Here is a 13,247-nt window from a genome sequence, read left to right as displayed (position 1 = left end):
CTTTGAAGCTGAAACAATTTAAAGATTTAAAGAGTTATACTGTATTACATAGACCAACACATGTTTCAATTGCACCTATTAGTAACCGTTGCAATTACAACTCTACTATGAAACCGGTGTAGTTTTTTAGGGTCTTAACTTGATATCCTTCGATTTGGCCGTTTAAATATTTTCTTTTATCTACTCTGCTTTGTATAATATAAGTTAGACGCGAACAAGTTTTTAGTGGATAATCATCTTTAGTCCATTATTTCAAAACCTTCTATTGTTTAAACTATTATTATTCTTTTATACTTTGCAAATGTTAATTTCCTCAGTGCGTTTTCCTGTAATGTAATTTATTACATTACACTTGGATGTGAAAATCCTATAAAATTCTTCTAAACATAGCTCACATCTATTGGTTTCGGGTCTGCTATGGTTTTGCTGTACAAATTAATTCCCATCTAATAGGTATAGTCTTTGTTAGTGTCCTTAAAAGACTAGAAAAATTTGTTAAGACTCGTCTGGAACCTTTTATTTTTCTCCTTAAATAAACTCAAATGATTTGCCAACCTTCTCTTGAAAATTAATGATGTCCCGCCGATGTAAAAGAATTCCTTACCCTCAGATGTAACTTTACATCTATACATTACATTTTTGTCTTAACCTTGTTTTCCACACAAAAGGACCCCCGTTTAAAACAACTGCAAGGATAATCTTTTATATTTTCTCTCAGATTTAGCTTTAATTTGATCATTCATCGTAGAATTAGATTCAAATCCACCAAGTTCTTTATTAGTATTTACTCCTTTAGATAACGTTATCTTTATTCTAATTCTAGCTGAATTTTTATTCGATCTGACGTCAACTATGTTAAATTTAGTTGTTTCCCTTTCCATGACATTTAAATTCCTAGCGTTCCCTTCTATTTGAGCTTTTTTCTTTTATTCCGTTTGACGTTATTACGCTTAATATTTACTATGCTATTCTCATTATAATCGATTCTTTGAAATTTCAGTATTATTTTAACGTTGTGTTGCAATAATTTGTGCAATAATGTTACTAAGACAAAAAGCCATTATAATCTTATAAAAAATTTTGTAATATTTGTGATTGCTTGCAAAATATTTTTGAATTGCTATACTAAAGAATTTAGAAAATTTGTAATTTATCTATTTACCAAATGGAATGATTACCCATGAAGTATTCTTCGAGTTAAGGTCATAATCGTGATGCATATGTCCGTTTTTCGAAGGCGTAAGTATTCTCTGATTTTGATCCATATTGAAGTTAGTGTTTATTTTATTTTTAACTTTAAATCTTTTAGTTGTTTTTATATTAAAATAATTTGAGATTTTATTAGAGAATACCACATCCTCATTTTTATTAGCAGTACGAGAAATTTTAACCTGGTCATCAACAATCTTACGATTTTTCCTTTTTTTTATTATACTGTTCATTTGACTATTTTCTCTGTTAAAATCACTTACTCTTGTTATTTTATCAATTTCTATATTTGATTTTAAATCCCCATTACTACCTTTCATATAAGTAGATTTGTTCATAGTACTAGATCTGCATAATTAAAATTGCTATTTAAATCAGATTCATTATTTGACTTCTTAAACATAATTTTATCCTTATATCCCGCTTTCCTAAGTGCCAAGTTATAATAGATTTCATTAAATTTGAAAATATTCTCATTGGCAAATAATTTAGTTATTCTAGACTAAATGTTTGTTATTAGTGAGTTTGTTACTGATTTGGAATGATTACTTCTAATATTCATATATTTTTGTTTTCAATAGGTGTATGAAAGGGTTTATAAATTCTGTTTTCAATCTTCAATGTAACATCTAAGAAATTTAGTCATGTTTATCTTCTATCGTTATAGTTAGCTCTATATTTTTAAAGAATCTCAAAACTTTGTTTCTATATTTTTCTAACATTCTATTGGAGGTGTTTACAATTGTAAAAAGTGCATCATCCTTATATAAACCTCCTGCTATTTCAGGGAATTTCTTATTTAGAGAAAAAGATATATAAATTCCCACGAAATCAGTAACCTGTGCCGAATCCATAGAACCCATACGTATGTTAAGTCAAACATATCCGGTCAATCTTTTCTATTCCAATATTTATCCCAAAGTTTAATGATAGATTTTTTAGCCGCCAAAATATTTTATTACGAATTATTGCCGAATTTTTCTTTGCAAACATCAGCGCCATATTAGATAGTATCGGGTTTATAGAATCATAGTAATTTGAAATATCTATCTAGATAAATTTAGTTTCATCTTTATTTTGCATTTGTGTAAACTAGCTAATCACTTCATATGAACTGGACCAAAGATTTAGCGTTATTATATTTCTATGTTTCGGTATACATTTATCTAATATGAATTTACTAATTTTACCAATATCAGATTTAGAGGGACATATAAGTCTAACACTTGGATTTGTATTAAAGTTGTGTGTGTGTGTGTCTATGTGTTTATATATACATACATACATACATACATACATACAGGCATGCATTGCATACATGCATACATACATTATATATATATATATATATATGTGTGTGTGTGTGTGTGTGTGTGTGTGGTGTGTGTGTGTGTGTGTGTGTGTGTGTGTGTATGTGTGTGTGTGTGTAGGTTTTGCTTCTATCTAGCTTTTTATAGATTTTAGCATTTTACCCTTCAGCTAAACTGGATTACCAAGGCTTTCCCACTGACTCTAAATGAAATACGTCCACAAGAGCTGAATTGACTAAAGCTTCAAGGATTTTGATTAAAATGATGTAAACACGACTAAATACATCGATAGGGCACCAGAATACCAAAAGTTGCTATTTCATGCTTTTCATGTGTTTTTAGAAAGCATTTATTTAAGACAAGAAGGAACTGCCTCTACAAATTGCACACAATTTAATGCTCTTTCATTTAAACAAAAATCTGGTTGATGCAGAAAATTTCAATTTCAAATACACAAGACATGCTGTATACTAGAGGATAATTGTATACTTCTATCAAAATCTAACGACCCAAAGAAGGAAGATGCCCTTAAAAGAGCGATAATAGATAGAATACAAATAAAAAATATATTTTAAAATATCTATCTTACCTGTTGCAAGTTTGTAGATCCCACCACCGCTGATGATAGCAATAGCTAATAACTTCGCAAATGTTAAAACGTTTTGAACTGTTGTCGCTACTCGAACACTCCATGCATTTATAAATGCAATGAGTACTAGAAATATGGAAAAGAAAATTAATATACAGTTATTCAATCAATAACAATCACAGTTTAAATTGTGCGGAATATATTTTCTCTCAATTTAAAGATCATTTAGATAATTTACAAACTTATGTAATTGTGATAATAAATAAAAACTAAATACTAGAGATATTAAGATTGAACTTTTGGTACTCAAAGCCTGTATTCATATTCACAGCGTATATTTTGTGATGATACAGGACCGGACATACGTGCACACATAATACATACATTATATCTCCTGAGCAAGCTGGAGGAAAGTAGGAAATGTAGGGCTCTATACAGCAGCTCATAATAAAATGATTCACAAAAAAAGCAGTGAAAGATCGCATGGTTTGACTACCAGAAGGGTTTTAATAGTATACCATATGAGTGTATTATTAAGGTTTTATAGTTGGACATCAGTTCACTGAATAGATAGTACATAGGTACTTGTACGAAGAACACAAACCATAGAAGGAATTGATCATGTCAAAAGCTTGGTTTGGAATACCGACAAGTTTATGGCATCCCATTTCGAACGCTACCTCCATGCAATTCAAGAAGAGATTACCACCAAGTACCTACAGCATAAAAAGCAGAAAACATTGACACGCAACAAATGTAGGCTATGGAAAACCAAGACTGAAGTCGTCAATTACCTTATTGGCAACTGCGAGAGCATGTCTTCATGATATTATCTTCCCATGAGGCATGATACGGTGGCCTGAATAGTCTGGAAAGGGATAAAGGTTAAAGATCTCCTTTGGTCATGAATGACTGAATGACCATGGGATTGCAGCTAGAATATTCCCTCCGAGGCATAAATTCGAGGAAGGTTGTTTATGGAAACATACCAGCCTCCCCTCTCCACGCCACCGATGTTATCCAGAGTAAAGGTAAAGGCTGATACAGTTTGGCACCAGTAAAATTGCGACTCATTTAGAGCTGAGTGAACTGGAGCAACGTGAAATAAGGTGTCTTACTCAAGAACACAACACTGCCAGGAGTATGCTGAGACCTATGGGTTAAAAAAAATAATGGTGGAACTTAAAAATTAGAACAGCCTCCGAAATAAAGCCCCACCGACAAGATATTGTTGTGATCACAAGAAAAAGATGTTCCATTGTGGAAATCAGTTACCCTCGGGACACCGATGTAGTTAGAAAAGTACAAGAGAAAGAGTACATCGGTGGAACATTGATAAGGGATTTTCAAATCCATTATCCAAGATGCACAATTTCAACTTCATACCTGTTACTGCTGGAGCAACAGGATATATACAAACCCGTTTGGAGCAAAGTATAGCTGAACTTGGGTTCTTGGGAAGAGAACGCAGATTCTTAATTTGTACATTACAAATGATTATGATATCTGGAACTATAAAAGTCTACAAGACCTTCATAAAAATTAAAGGCTGATGAATAAAACAAGACGCTTTCTTTCAAAACCTTGCTACGAAACAGGTGGCTGGCCAAAATTTTTTCTACATACATACATGTATACATATATACATACGCATTGCTCTATTTCTCTAAAGACATTTTAACTGTTGTTTTGATGTCCTCATTATAGAGTTTAATGCTATCGCTTTCAGAACTGATCTCCGACCCTACTATTTCTTGTTTTGCGAAAAACAAACAAACAAACAAAAACTAAACGTTAATTACTATGCAGAAATCAACAGTTTCATGCACGTATACCAACTATATTACTTATACAATTGAATAAAAATACAACAATCTAAAACCTAAAATAACAACCGGGTCATGGACCTGGTCGCCACAAACTTAATGTTTACTGAATAAAAAATAACCTTTGCTATAAATATCAATGCAAAAATTGAAATTGTTTCTTTGGAGAAAAGAAATGGGTGGATGTATGTTTTAATATTCGCAAATCACAATAGCTGGTTACAAAAATATCTTCTTACATGGGAACAGAGCCACACATCTATCATAGAGGAGTATAGTAGAAAAAGTATAGCGGTTTAATACATTAAGCATTCATGGAACTCCGGAAATAAAACCAGTTCTGATAGGATTTAAACGTGAACATAAACAAGACTAAATATTATAACGTATCTAATCTAATAGTCTACAATTATTAAATAAGCGATAAGTGTATTGTAAATATTATAACATTACAATGCACTTGTCACTGCATTTAATTATATCTTAAGCTGGTTCAAGGTTTCAAATTATAGGCGAGACAAGCCTATAATAATGAGTTATCATACAAGCACAAAGCTATGTTACTAAATTGAAGGACATAATCAACTGAATCGACCTCGGAAGGATAAAAGACATTGTTGACTGAATGTAAATTTAGAAAATATCTGAAAGAAACTAAACTCTCTGATTCATTTAATAAACCATCCTTTTTCTTGTTAAAATAATTTTTTCGGTAATATCCGTTTGTTACCCTTTAAGTGACCGTTTTCAGAAACATACTACAAACATACTGGATGTATGCAATAGCATCTCACATATTCTGAAACCCATGGATCACTCCCTCAATTATTCTGGTCCCTCCTACAACCTCACCAACTTTATGGTCCAAAGGTGACCTAGAAACTCAGTAAACTAAGGCTCATCTTCCTATCAGGAACCTTGGCCCTAAATGCTATGAATAATTATCTTAATTCCTGTAATTATGACAACCTTCCTGAAATACCACACCTTTCACCTCACGAGATTATCTGTTTTGTTTCTTGATAACATATGTAGGGGTCCTGAAAAGTTTCTGGTTCTAAGGTATCGCAGACGGCCTGGTTTGCAGCATTCAGAGTTCTTTTACAGGGCTTAGAAAAATTGAATGACTGCTGCAATAAGTGCGTGAGTCTGAAAGAGGAATATGTTGAATAAAATCATACTTGATCCTCCTATATTTTCATTTATCCAAAGCCAGGAACTTTCAATGCCCCTTCGTACATTCCATATGTTTATGTATGATACACTGGTTATCTCATACCACACTACCAGTCTGGCCATTCTACGCCCCTCCTACCACCTTTTACTACACTTAATTTATTCTATCTTTCTGTCAGACCCACGAACCGACTACATTTCTCTCAGCATTCTTTCTTCACATCGTATCCTTACTTCTTATTCAGTTCGTTTACTTCCCCATTCCTTTCTATGACTTGACCTCTTTGTTGGAGGATCTTTGTTCGAGCCGGCAAATTTTTATACTCCTTATAGCAGCTAATATTGTGATGGTTATGCTTTCTAATGCCATTAATAATGTAAGGAAAGTAGCCTTAAATGAATACTAAAACCGCTCTTCAATCTCTACCAAACAGAAGTTTATAACTGGATAGTTTTCGCTTTACTATCCTGTAGAGCTTTCTTCATATCTTTCCATACACAAACACCTCACCTCATGTACTGTCATTTCTCTCGCTACTCTTACCACTGTTAACACTATGACCGCTACTCCCTAGAGTTGGCTGCATTTGTGTCACTTCCACAGAGGACTCCTGTATCAAATTCCCCCTACAATACTCCTCTTGTTACCCGTATTGTCTATCCATGAGGTTCTACATTTTCCAGCACGCCAATCCTTCTTCCTTTAAACTTTATCCTGCAGGAACCCCTTCCATATGCATGTTTTTCTGCAACCGTTAACCTTTAAATATGTGATATGGACATCTACAGTATCACCCTATCCGGTAACAGTTTTCTTACGAAGATGATGGGCGTAGCTCCTTCCCCTAGAACAAGCCAATAATAACAAACCAGATCTAGGATCCCACAAATCTAAAGAATATAGGACTCGCAATTATCAATTTTCGGTTGTAGGTGAATAAATGTGGCATTTATAGAAATTCAACGTATAGCTTCTTCAATATTCATCTACCTTCAAATAATATACAATATTATTCCTACACTACATATTTTTAAAATCTTTTGCAGCGAGATTTTTGTTATATGTTGTGTATATTTAATGAAACTACCTTTCCGTTTTCTCAGGTGTTTCCACCTCTCATTGGTTTTAAAATCAATATTATAAGTTTCATGTTCAATGTTCTTACCACTATCACCACTTATTTCGATTCTTAAATGCTTTTACTCACACTTGTCTATAGTAATGTGACTAGTTTTACTCTAAGAAAACGTGATCCATCTGCTCACTCTTTTACTGGTTCCAGCCAGCTGAACGTCATCATATTGGAACACTGAATAAGAGGTATTTCTTTGACACTACGAATTCGAGCACGAATTTACATTAATTTACATTAGTTCGAACGCATCGGATATCATGATATTTCAGATCAAAAGGAAAATTAATGGATGTTAATGGATTGAGACGACGAAGTGACCAATATCTTTCACTTATATGAAAGTGAAATAAACAAATATGATAAGCAGTTAGGTTTTCTAATACATACAATTTACATAAATAGCAATAATAATAATAATAATAATAATAATAATATAATAATAATAATAATATAATAATAATATCAAATAAGAGAAGGGTAGATACGAGTATGATAAATAAATTAACACAAAAGATAAATTCTGTCATACCATACATCCAGACAGAGGACATAACACAAAGAAGGAATCTTCTCCGAGCCATTGCACTACTTGCTGAGGAGAAATTACAACTTAAGAAAACAAAAAAATGGTGGAGCAAAAGAATCATGGTGGAAACGACGCATTGAAAGGGACATAATGCAGATAAGGCAAGATCTAGAAAAAATTGAGCAATGGTTAAGAGGAAAAAATGGGGAAAATACTGACTGAGAAAAATCAGAGAAGAGATATAAAATATGGGAAAACGGGTTTGATGCAGTAATAGAACAGTTAAAACAGAGGATCATGGCAAAAAGCCAAATCAGATGATTTGTGAACAGAAATAAACAGCTCGAGGAGAACAGATTGTCCAAAAATATTCCGAAGCAATTATTCCGAACGTTAAACGGAGACAATGGGGAAAATGTTGCTTCTGATGCAAATCAAGCCAAGGAGTTCTGGAGCGGATAATGGGGAAACAATGTGGTGCATAAAAGGGATGCAATGTGGATCGGAACTATCAAGATAGAATTACAAGGAGGAAAGAAACAAAGGAATATTTTCATAAGCACGAGTGATGTGAAAGAACAAATGGGTAAAGTACCTGACTGGAAATCCCCCAGACTAGATGGGATTCATGGCTTTTGGCTGATGAGATGTCACGCGGCACATGAAAGACTAGCAGCCCAATTGAATGAGGTGTGTCCAGAAAGGTACAGTCTCCGCGTGGATGGTGACTGGAAGGACAACACTTATGATGAAAGATAGAAGAAAGGGGAATATTGTGTTAAACTACCGTCCCAGAGCATGCCTAAGCATAGTCTGGAAGAAACTCGCTGGAATATTTGCGGCAAAGACAAATACTTTCCTGGTGTTGGAAGAAATACTACCAAGGGAACAAAAAGGATGTAGGAAGAATTCTCAGAGTACCAAGGATCACCTGGTCATCGATAAACAGCTTTGAGGCATTCTAAAAACATCATACAAACATGTTCATGGCTTGGATTGGCTTTAAGAAGGCATATGATATGATGCCGCATTCTTGGATCGCTGCATTGCCTGCAGGTATTTGGTGTTTCTGACAACATTGCAAATTTTCTGATGCATAGCATGAAAGAGTGAAAGACCAAGTTGTACTCAAGTAATGTATTCCTTGAAGAAGTTAATATTAAAAGGGGAATATTCCAAGCTAACTTGTTTTCTCCGTTACTATTTGTAATTTCACTAACACCCATAACAATGACACTTAGGAAAGTTAAGACGGGTTACCGATGTGAGAAGAAAAGCCAATCATTGAACCATCTTCTGTATATGGATGACCTGAAATTGTCAGAGTAATCTGAAAAGCAGATAGATTTCTTAACCAAAATAGTCCAGAAGTGTTGTAGAGACATCGCTATGGAATTTGGGATTACCAAATGCTCAGTATTTAGAATCGAAAGATGGAAGAGAGCAGCCTGCAGAGGATTGCGGTTACCATCAGGAGAGACCATGGGTGAGCCCGACGGTAGTGGGTATAGATATTTAGGAATTTTGGAGTTGGATGACACTCTTCATAGAGAAATGAAAGTCAAGGTCAGCGAGACATATCAAAAAAAGGTGGAGATGGTGTTGAAATCCAACTTGATATGCCAATAATTTGATTACCGCAATGAATATCTGGGCAATTGCGGTGGTCAGATATAGTGCGTCCATCCTCAAATGTACTAAGGAGGAAATATCAAAATTGGATAGAAGGTCGAGAAAGCTGATGACGCTGAATTGAGCTATACCCTAAAGCAAATGTAAACAGACTCTATATGAAAAGAAAGAATGGTGGCAGAGGACTAATTAGTATAGACCATTGTATAAGGAGTGAAAGGAAAACGCTTGCCGAGTATTTGATAAATACTGATGAAGACCTGCTGCCAAATGCCGCGAAAGATATGGGTGTAAATGCAAATGAAATTATGGGCAAGGAAGAGTTTTACCGAAGAGCTGAAGAGAGAGAGGAAGACCTTCTTGAAATGAGAATGCATGAAATGTTTGAAAGGAATACACAAAACGTTAAGGATGACACAGCACCTTGGGCATGACTTGAGCGAGGTGATCTAAAGGGTACCACCGAAAGCATGATCATTGCTGCACAAGACCAAGATTTCGCTACCAATTTAGTGAAGTATAACATCTATAAAACTCCTGACACCCAGAAATGCAGACTGTGAAAAGAGTATCGAAAATGTGACCTGTTTGGTAAATGGATGTGAGAGCCTTTCACAAAAAGAATGCAAGTGCCGCCACGATAGTTAAGTTAATTTTTTTGGCTCAGAAAGCAAAAAGCAAGGCCATGTAGGGGGACATGGAGTTATGTACAGGGAGGGTGTTCATGCAAAGAGTTCAGGCCATTTCTGGTCAAGAGAGACTTTGAACCGAGCGGTCGTCGGCATCTTCACTATCTCGTCCGGCAGCTTATTCCACGGATCCGCAACCCGGACGGAGAAAGTCCCTCTCCTTCGATTGAGATGAAATCGTCGCAGATAAAAATGTGTATGCATCTTCATTGGCTCTTATGCTGTAAATACCAATATGAAGTAACAGTATGAGCATGTATCAAGTAAAGTTATGCAGGAGGATGGAAAAGTAACGACACTCTGCGACTATGATTTTCAGACGGATCGTGTAATCGAACACCGTCTGCAAGACATTGTCATATTGAATAAGAGAAACAAATGCCGTCAGATCATTGATGTAGCCATACTAAATGACATGAATGTTGTGAGTAAAGAGGTTGAAAAAAATCACCAAGTACTTCGAATTGAAAGTGGAAATGGCAAGACTATGAAATGCGAGAGGATAATGTAAAAGTGATACCAGTGGTGATCGGACAGTTGGGTTCAATCCCATTGAAACTTCAAAGCTTCTTAAGGTAACTGGAAATCCCATGCAAGATTGATGTCTTGCAAAAAAACAACCTTATTGGGCACAGAGTACATCTTAAGGAAAGTATTGTCTGCCTGAGAGCCTTGTTGTGACTTGACAGATGACTAAAGACTCCGATGCATTTATACCTACACTGTGTTACAAAGGAATAATAATAATGATGATGATGATGATGATGATGATGATGATGACGACGACGACAACAACAGCAATAATAATAATAATAATAATAATAATAATAATAATAATAATAATAATAATAATAATAGTGGACAGAGAAGGAGCTAAAGGAGTTAGACAGGAAGACAAGAAAGGTCCTAACGATGCATGGAGCCCATCATCCACGTGCAGTCACTAGTCGCCTATACATGAAGTGAGCAAATGGACGAAGAGGACTAATAAGTGTGGAAGACTGCGTACATATGGAACACGAGAGCTTAATGAGATACCCATCGCAAAGTAAAGAAACCTTGCTAGTGTTAGTTAAGAATGAGGAAGTATTGAAAGGAGAGAAAAAAATGAAAAACAAAGGAAGAACCATTACCCAACAAGGGACTACACAATTAATTCCATGTAGCCACAACAGAAGTTCCTAGAAACATAGTTGGGATTGACCAAAATTTGGCCACGAATTGGAGGGTCAACCTTAAAAATGTGCAAGTGTCTCCGCTGTGCTGCATCAGTAATAGAGTGGATGAAACCGTTGCCGATATCATGAACGAATGCCATAGACTTGTCCAAAACCACTACAAATTGTGGCGACACGACTAGGTAGCGAAAGTGCTGCATTGGAGACTGTGCGAAAAATGGGGATAAAGAGAGTTAAGACGGGGTGTGAGTACAAACCGCAGGGAGTGGCAGAGTCTCTTGTTGGAGACTTGTAAAATTCTCTGGGATTTCTCAATCCAAACAGATCAGGTACTAGAGCATAACAGACCGGACCTAGTGGTGGTTGACAAGTTGCATCATATGTACTATATAATTGATATTAATTTCCTTTTGAAGCACGAATAGTCAAGAAGGAAAGCGAAAGAGCAGATTAATGCAACCCTCTTAAGTACGAAATAGCTATGAAATGAAGAAGGTGAAGATAGAGCCAATTATAGTTGGATCCTTGGGGACAGCATCAGAAGGCATCGAGAGGAGCATAAAGGAAATCGAAATAGAGTACCCAGTAAAACTGTTACAAAGTGTTTGCCTCCTTGGCACAGCCAGAATAATCAGGAAAGTATTAGATAATTGAAAAGAACGGATAGCATGGTACCGTAAGCTGCAGGCTGCAAGCCCGCTACACACTCAAGACTCCAGGAGTTCCAACAAAACCTGAGATAATAAGAAATAATAATGATGATGATGATGATGATGATGATGATGATGATATTGACGACGATGACGATGATGATGATGATGATGATGATGCTGATGATGAATTTTTGCTGAGTAGGTTGGCTCAAGATCTGTGGGGCTCCTTAGTTGCCCATTGTTGAGTATTTTCTCCTATTGGGGAATTTGTTAGAATTTGTTAAATTCTTTTATGTGAACTGTTATTGTTTCTAGTGTTTACACATTTCTGTGTAAACTGCTCTTTGTTTTTGTCAGGTCCAAAATGTTTTGGTAGCCCCAGTGGCCAATAAAAAGGAATTAGAATAATATAGTATTGTTACCTAACATTTCTTTTCCTCTTATAGAACAATTATTAAACTTATTTGTCTCACAGCAGCGGCAGCAGTAGTAGTAGTAGTAGTAGTAGTAGTAGTAGTAGTAGTAAACTTACACATCGTAGCAATAGTGATGAGTTTGACCACAGAATCTGGTGGGTCGCAATTTTCGTAAAAAGGTTTTGCAGCGTATGTTCCCAATGATAAACTGATTACAGCAAACATGGTTGGTCGGATAATGAATAGACCAACCCAGTCAAATAGAAAACATGGTATTCGGCCGAAAATCTTGCCCAGCGGACTATAAGCGAATAGAAAGTAGGCGTGTTCTGCTCCAGATTTCGGCACACATGTTCCAAGTTCGGCATAACTTAGAGCTCCTGTAAAATATTTAAAAAAAAGAGAGAACAAATAAAGGATACACGCATACCCACGTACCATATCATATACAAACATATATATATATATATTTATATTCATGTCTGAGAGAGAGAGAGAAAGAGAGAGAAGGGGAGGATACATAGATGGATAAAAAGAAATGATGTAAACAAAATATTTTGATGCTATATTTTTTTCTTGTATAAAACACCAAGGCACTCATTACCAATTATGCAGAAGTGTAATGTATATTCATATTCTGTGTCTGCAGCAAATTCTCTATGATGGCTTTATTACTAATATCGGTAATTTCTCATAATGATCTTCAGCGCACACTTTCGTAGTTGGTGAAGTAAAACTTAAGACAGCGGCCCGTCAAGTGATGTGTGACATCCCTATTGATGTGTATATTAATCCATGAAGTATACAGAAAATTCATTCCACGGTCGGCGTCAGAAAGGAAACTGATACAAGTAGGTATTCAGATGACGGACATGTGGATATAAAGCACAATGTAACTTGGACTGTA

General features: G+C 35.4%; 1 protein-coding gene across 1 annotated transcript in view; it reads right to left on the bottom strand.

Moving 5' to 3' along the window:
• The window catches only part of LOC115213467 (b(0,+)-type amino acid transporter 1), a 188,890-nt gene that overhangs the window by 115,810 nt on the left and 59,833 nt on the right, over positions 1 to 13,247 (bottom strand). The window contains exons 3-4 of the mRNA XM_029782452.2: positions 12,457 to 12,720; positions 3,109 to 3,234 (exon numbers count right to left, since the gene is read on the bottom strand). Coding sequence (XP_029638312.1) covers positions 3,109 to 3,234; positions 12,457 to 12,720 — 390 coding nt within the window. The remainder of the gene's footprint in view (positions 1 to 3,108; positions 3,235 to 12,456; positions 12,721 to 13,247) is intronic.

The sequence above is a fragment of the Octopus sinensis genome, linkage group LG6 (assembly GCF_006345805.1).
Source record: "Octopus sinensis linkage group LG6, ASM634580v1, whole genome shotgun sequence".
NCBI lineage: Eukaryota > Metazoa > Mollusca > Cephalopoda > Octopoda > Octopodidae > Octopus > Octopus sinensis.
Note: the sequence above shows the minus strand (reverse complement) of the source record. Positions and strands in the feature narration are given on the sequence as shown.